This window comes from Lolium perenne, chromosome 4 (genome assembly GCF_019359855.2).
Source record: "Lolium perenne isolate Kyuss_39 chromosome 4, Kyuss_2.0, whole genome shotgun sequence".
Lineage (NCBI taxonomy): Eukaryota > Viridiplantae > Streptophyta > Magnoliopsida > Poales > Poaceae > Lolium > Lolium perenne.
The window spans coordinates 366,979,667-366,985,977 of NC_067247.2; the positions used below are offsets into that span (position 1 = coordinate 366,979,667).

At 53.5% G+C, this 6,311-nt stretch overlaps 1 protein-coding gene across 1 annotated transcript; it reads left to right on the top strand.

The window, feature by feature from the left end:
• The first annotated feature begins 3,458 nt into the window (after window positions 1-3,458).
• Window positions 3,459-4,179, top strand: LOC139830307 (uncharacterized). The gene is made up of 3 exons (XM_071818316.1): window positions 3,459-3,467; window positions 3,501-3,627; window positions 3,703-4,179. The coding sequence occupies exons 1-3, from the start codon at window positions 3,459-3,461 to the stop codon at window positions 4,080-4,082; spliced, it is 516 nt and encodes a 171-aa protein (XP_071674417.1). The 3' UTR covers window positions 4,083-4,179.
• Window positions 4,180-6,311: the final 2,132 nt, after the last annotated feature.

A 6,311-nucleotide genomic window follows, 5' to 3' on the forward strand; every position in this document is an offset into this window, starting at 1 on the left:
TGCTTGTCAACACCTTCTGCTCCTCGTTGGGTTCGACACTCTTATTTATCGAAAATACTACGATACACCCCTGTCGTTGCCTAATCGACGGTACCTCGGAGGAGGGATCCTCACGAGGGGGAGAAGAAGTAGGGGCCATAGGGCGGAGTGCACACGGGACGGTGGTACGCGAGTTACCCAGCTTCGGAACACCTGCTCGATGACAGGGCCTACTGCTGCTTGTCTGGAATTATCTGGGCGCTTTCGCGTTGTTACAATGAGTTGTGGTTGTGCCTCTAGGGCTCCCGGGATCCGGCTTATAAAGGCGCACGGATCTAGGGTTTACATGGAGAGTCCTAGCCGGATTACAGATAGCCTAGCTACGGTACAATATCTTGCCGTGCACGCCACGGATCCGCCTCCCATACACGTCGTACTGGATCCGGGTTCCTCGTGGACCTCCATGGATCCGGGTTACTCCTATGTCGGTACGGATCCGGCCTGCTAATCCTGGGCTGGACTTCTTCCTTCATGATCAACAGCAACTGGGCCGCCCGATGGGCCACATGCCTCATCACCGTCTGTGGGCCACCCGGGCTTGCCGGATCTAGGCACTGTCGATGGTACACCCATGAAGTATACCCACAACAGTAGCCCCCAGAGTTCTCCGAGTTTCACCTGCAGTTTCCGCCATGCTTGTTCCTTAAGTTTCCGGCATCGTCGGCAACGCGGAGAAACTTGAAGAGCTCCAACTTTGCATTTTCTTCTTTTTCCAACTTACAGCCGGAAAATGCTCTCACCCTGCGGGACTTCACCCATCGACGTTCCAAAGAACATTTCCGGGTTACTCCCTGCGTGCGAACGAGAGCCAACTTATCTTCACGCACTTTCCCGGAATCTTAAAAGACTCAAACGGTTCCGCCAATTCTGGCGCCATTTTTGCGCGATTCGTGCGGTAACTTATCTCTAGCCATTTTTACCGCTAGGGTTTGGGACACGTGTCACGCATCCAACGGCGCGACGCTTGCGTTCCGACCACAGGATGCGGAACACGAATCTTATCCCCTCAGCCTATAAATATCAGCCGTCGACCCCTTTACCCCATTCACCCCCCTATTCTTCTCTCTGCCGAGCGCCGCCCGTGAGCCCTTCCTCCGCCGCGCCGGAACCTGCCGGAAAGTCACCGAAGCATCGCCGGAACGAGCCCTCCGCCGCAGTGTTCTTCGTGTTCTTAACTCCGGCGAACCACCGCACGGAAAACTCGCCGCCGATCAGCTCCGTCCACCGCACGCACCATTACGGTAACCTTCGAGCTTTACTTTCGCGCCGTAGTTGGTAGGGATGAACTTGGGGAAGACAACGTGGGATCCGACTAAGAAAAGTTTCCGCCAACCTTTTTCTTCAGATGTCTTCAACGACTCCGCCTCCGAGCTCGGAGCCAATCATGGCGACGCCAATCTCCTCCGCCCCTCCTCCCTTTGTCCCAATCAGGCTGGATCCTTCAAAGGATTCCGGCAAGGAGACTGAGGGGACCTCCGCTCACCCGGAGAAAACCTCCGGGGCGGGCCAGTCGGAGCAGCAAACAGAAGAAGCTGCCAAGAAATCGAAAGCTCGGAAGCGCGACTCCGAAGCTAAGGGAAAATGGTGGCCCTGCACCACCACCGAGATGGAATTGAAGAATCTCGAGTCGGAGGGCTTCCTGCAACCCGGAAGCTGGAGGTCAGTTCCTAATGAACCTGCTCCGGCTCCAAGGGACGACGAGATGGTGCTGACGAAGGCACTGGTGGAGCGCGGATTTTCATTTCCGCCTTCGGATTTCTTCCGGGAGATTCTGAAGACGTATGGACTCCAACCCCACAACATATCTCCGAACAGCGTGCTCGCCATCAGCAACCACGTCGCTCTCTGCGAAGGCCACCTCCGGGTAACTCCAGAGCTTTCCCTCTTCCAATACTATTTCTCTGTCAAGAAGGAGAAGATCCGCCAAACTTCCGAGTTGGCGACTTGCGGATCTGTCACCTTCATCATCCGCCCGGGCCGCGTCTACCCCCCCCACCGACCGCCACGAATCCGCGAGATACTGGTCTGGGGGTTTCTTCTATCTGAAGGACGTCTCCGACCCCGCGAGCGACAAGAAGCTACCACCTTTCAAGAACTGCCCCGCCACCGAGCTTCCGTCATGGACGCACTGCCCCCACTTCTCCGACTCGCCTCAGCTGACCCGCGCTGTCAGGCGGATCTGCAAGCTCACGGAGGAGGGGCTGACGGGGAAAGACCTAACCCTCTCCTGGTTCACGAAGCGGATCCAGCCGCTGCAACATAGAGACCGCCTGATGTTTGAATACACAGGGCGCGACGATCCGATGCGCGCCACCAAGGATAATCTCTCCGCCGACGCCATCGACAAGAGGATCCGGGTCCTCATCAAAATCCCACGTGAACTCCACGTTCACGTCTGCAACAAAGACATTCACACGGAGGGATCCGGAACTGCGGTACATCGTCTTGACTTTGGTTTATCGTTTTTCTTCAAACTTTTGGCTAAGTGTAACTTTGAACTAGCTCGAGGCGCTTGAGGAAAATGAGCTCGGAACTCTCCTCCGAGTCCCATCCACCGGCCACGCGGATCCGGAAGCCACGTCAGAGGCGGAAGCTCCTGAAGCTCCACGTCCCGCGAAGAGGAAGAAGCCAGCCCCTTCCAGCCCTTACGCGAAACGCCCCCGCGAAACGCTCAGCATCGCGGCTACCCGGAAAGCTGAGGCGGAAAAGAAGCGCCTCGCGCTGATTAATACCAGCAACAAAGGGCAGCCTGCCATCCAGCACTTTTTCAAGCCTTCCGGGTAAGCGTCTTCTTCCGAGACCCAAGTTCTGGTTTAACACTCGCTCTTATATTTGTATGTTTTTCCTGAAGTTTCGGAAGCCAGCCTCCCAAGGCCCCAAGGGTCATCAAGAAGAAGGCCAAACCATCTCCGGCTTCTTTCCCTATCACTCCTGAGGTGGAAGTTCTGCCCAAGGCTTCTTCTGCCAGCAAGCCGGATCCGAAGGACATCATTGACCTTGAAGACCTTCCTGAAGACCCTGCTCACCATGGCGACTCCGCCCAGGGGACTTCCTCACCCATTCCTCCACCAGATCAACCAAGTTCCGCTTTCGCGGGGCCTACTGATGAAGAGCAAGAGCAAAAGGTCAAGCTTCTCCAAGTTACCAATGCGACCCGAGTCAGCCTCGAGCCAACTCCGTCCCTCCAAAAACTTACCCTCGCAGAGCGTCACGCGGAAGTTTCCGCCATGCTGAACAAGGTATGGGGGAAGCCGGAGGAGGAGGTGGGTTATCTCGCCGAGCTGGAAGACAGCCTGAAGGAATTTTTCGCCAAGCACAAGGAAGTGCGGCAGGTAATACTAGCCCCCAAGCATTGGGTGATATAGTTCCGTGTAACATGTATTAGCCAATGCTTTCTCAAAATGTACTGTTAGGCGGAAATGCGGCAGGTAATATCCGACTAACTCTCTGCTGCTTCTCAGTCTACGCGGAAACTGCACGAAGATTTGCGCATACACGTGCTGGAGCAAATCACGGAGATCGAGGGGCTGCGCCAACACGCGGAAAATAGCCGAAAGGCTATCCAGCTGCTTGAGACCCGACTTCAAGGTACGAGATCCGGATCTTCACTTTTTTGTACTGACAGTTGTTCAGGGTGCATAATATGTTCAACTCTGCTTTCAGAAGAAACTGCCAAGCATTCCTCGCTTGATGAACTATCTGCCAAGGTCAAGGTGCTTGAGGCGGAGAACGAGTCCCTCAGAAACTTCATGAAAGAATCCTCAAGCAAAGAGACTGAGGCGAGGAAGGAGCTCTCCGAGAAGCATGCCCGTGAGCAGGCGGAGCTAATTGACAAGCTGGAGAAAAGCCAGGGCCGCGTGATCTCCACAATTGCCAAGAACAAAGCCCTGGAAGCGGAGGCGGAAGCCATTGACAAGCTTATCTTCCGTAAGCATTTTTCCGCGTCGTTGCTCCGACCACCTTGCATGTTTTCTCTGACGGAACTGAACCTCTTTCTTTCACAGCAAGCCTTGGCTTTGAGTGGACAAAAGATTCAAACCTGACGAGGACGGAGGCGTACGATGAAGCGCGGATGTCAATTGATGCGCTGTTTGAAGCCTGTCGCGGAATCGCCACGGCTCTGTCGCTAAAGAAGGCCAAAACCACGGTCATCGATACGATGACCAAACTTATGCGACAGTGCCGGAGTTCATCAAGGACTGGCGAGAAGTCTTCGACGCGCGGAGCCGCCTCCTTAGTCCTGGCCACCTGCAAGGCTTTCTTCCCCTCACTCAACCTGGCGCAAGTTGCACGCGGAGCCCCCGAGAGTTCCGACATGAGCGCCCTCCTCGCGGAAACTGAAGGCTATGAAGAGCTGTTTGTCAGGCGAGTGGATCACTCGTTCTGGTACAACAAGCACAATCTGCCCGAAGGTTTTTCCGATGCAGAGGAGGAAGCAGGCGAGCCAGAGTATTATGGGGAAGGATCCGGGTCCAGCAGCGAGCACTCCGGAGAAAATTCTGGAGACGACTCTGAAGCCGGATCTGGTGGCAGCGACAACGGCTCCAGCTACCAGCAATCTGAAGAGGAGGACTCCGAGTAGAGTTCCTGTTTGAAACAATGAAACAAGTTGCATCATTTTGGCCCCAGCGAGGGTTTGTAATAAGACTAAATTCTTAAGTAGCTAGGAACGAAACAATTATGCATGGGGCGGAAACACTTATCCTGCTATCCGTTAAATATTATGTGCATGTTTCGTTTTATGTCGGAAAGCAAGTGCTGACTTCGTTATTTTCTGGCTTGCTCGCTTGACCTTCCACGAGCCGGAAAACCTTAGCCGGAAACGCCGCCGCCGGCGACGAAGCCCAATGGCAGTCCGTCCATAACCGCGGAAACAAGCCCCCAGGCATAGGTGCCGGAAATCGCTACTAGGAATCCACGAGTTCGCAACAGATAACAACTTAATCAGAAAACTTAAGCTTACGTCCTAAAGGACGATTTTGAAAATCACAACTTTCATACACGCCTAGGCGGAAATATCCTGCTCTGCGGTTTTAGTCGGAAAAAACATACACGATCTAAAATGAACAAGTAAAGGAGGTAAAAGACTCAAAGAGTGAACCATAAGCTTTATTTCATTGATCATGTATAACTATTACAGAGTTTAGAACTCGGAAAATATATGCTAAGTGTAGAAAGGACGTAGCTGTGCAATGTTCCAAGGGCGATCTGTTTCATCGTAGATGTCATCCGGATCCTCGCGCTTGCGTTTCCGGTGCCAGTTAGCAGGTCTATCCCTTAGCTCACGGAAATCAACAAGGTAGTACGACCCGTTATGGAGCACTTTGCTAACGACGAAGGGTCCTTCCCATGGAGATTGCAGCTTATGGTCTTTCACCTGTCGAAGGCGGAGGACCAGGTCTCCTGCCATGAAGGAGCGTTTCCGAACTCGACGATCGTGATAACGTCGGAGCTTTTGGCCGGTAGATGGCGGATCTCTGGTCGGCTAAGTTCCGAGCTTCCTCAATCAGGTCCACAGATAGCTGTCTGGCCTCGTCAGCTGTTTCTTCATTGTAGGCGGAAACTCGCGGTGAATCGTGGATGATGTCGGAGGGAAGCACGGCTTCGGATCCGTATACCAGGAAAAAAGGGGTAAACCCTGTCGATCTGTTAGGGGTAGTTCGTAAACTCCACAGAACAGCTTCCAACTCATCAGCCCAAGCTCCAGCTGCTCGTCGCAGCGGTCCTTCAAGGCGTGGTTTAATTCCTGATAATATTAGGCCGTTAGCCCTTTCAACCTGACCATTGGACTGTGGGTGAGCCACAGATGCGAGGTCCAGTCGTATCCCCATTGTTTCACAATAATCCCTCAATTCTCCTTGAGCGAAGTTCGTGCCATTATCTGTGATTATGCTGTGTGGGATGCCGAATCTCATCACGAGGCTGCAGACGAATTTTAGTGCCGTAGCACCATTGGCTTTTCTCACTGGCTTAGCCTCGATCCATTTGCTGAACTTGTCAACAGCGACCAGGAGGTACTCAAAACCGCCAGGAGATGATCTTTTTAACTTACCAACCATATCGAGCCCCCAGACCGCAAATGGCCAGGTGATAGGTATGGTCTTCAGCTCTTGGGCTGGAGCGTTTGGTTGAGTAGCGTAGTACTGACAACCTCGGCAGGTCTTGACTATTTTATCAGCGTCTTCTTTAGCTGTAAGCCAATAGAAACCTAACCGAAAAGCTTTTGCAACGAGTGATCTGGGAGCGGCGTGATGCCCGCAATCCCCTGCGTG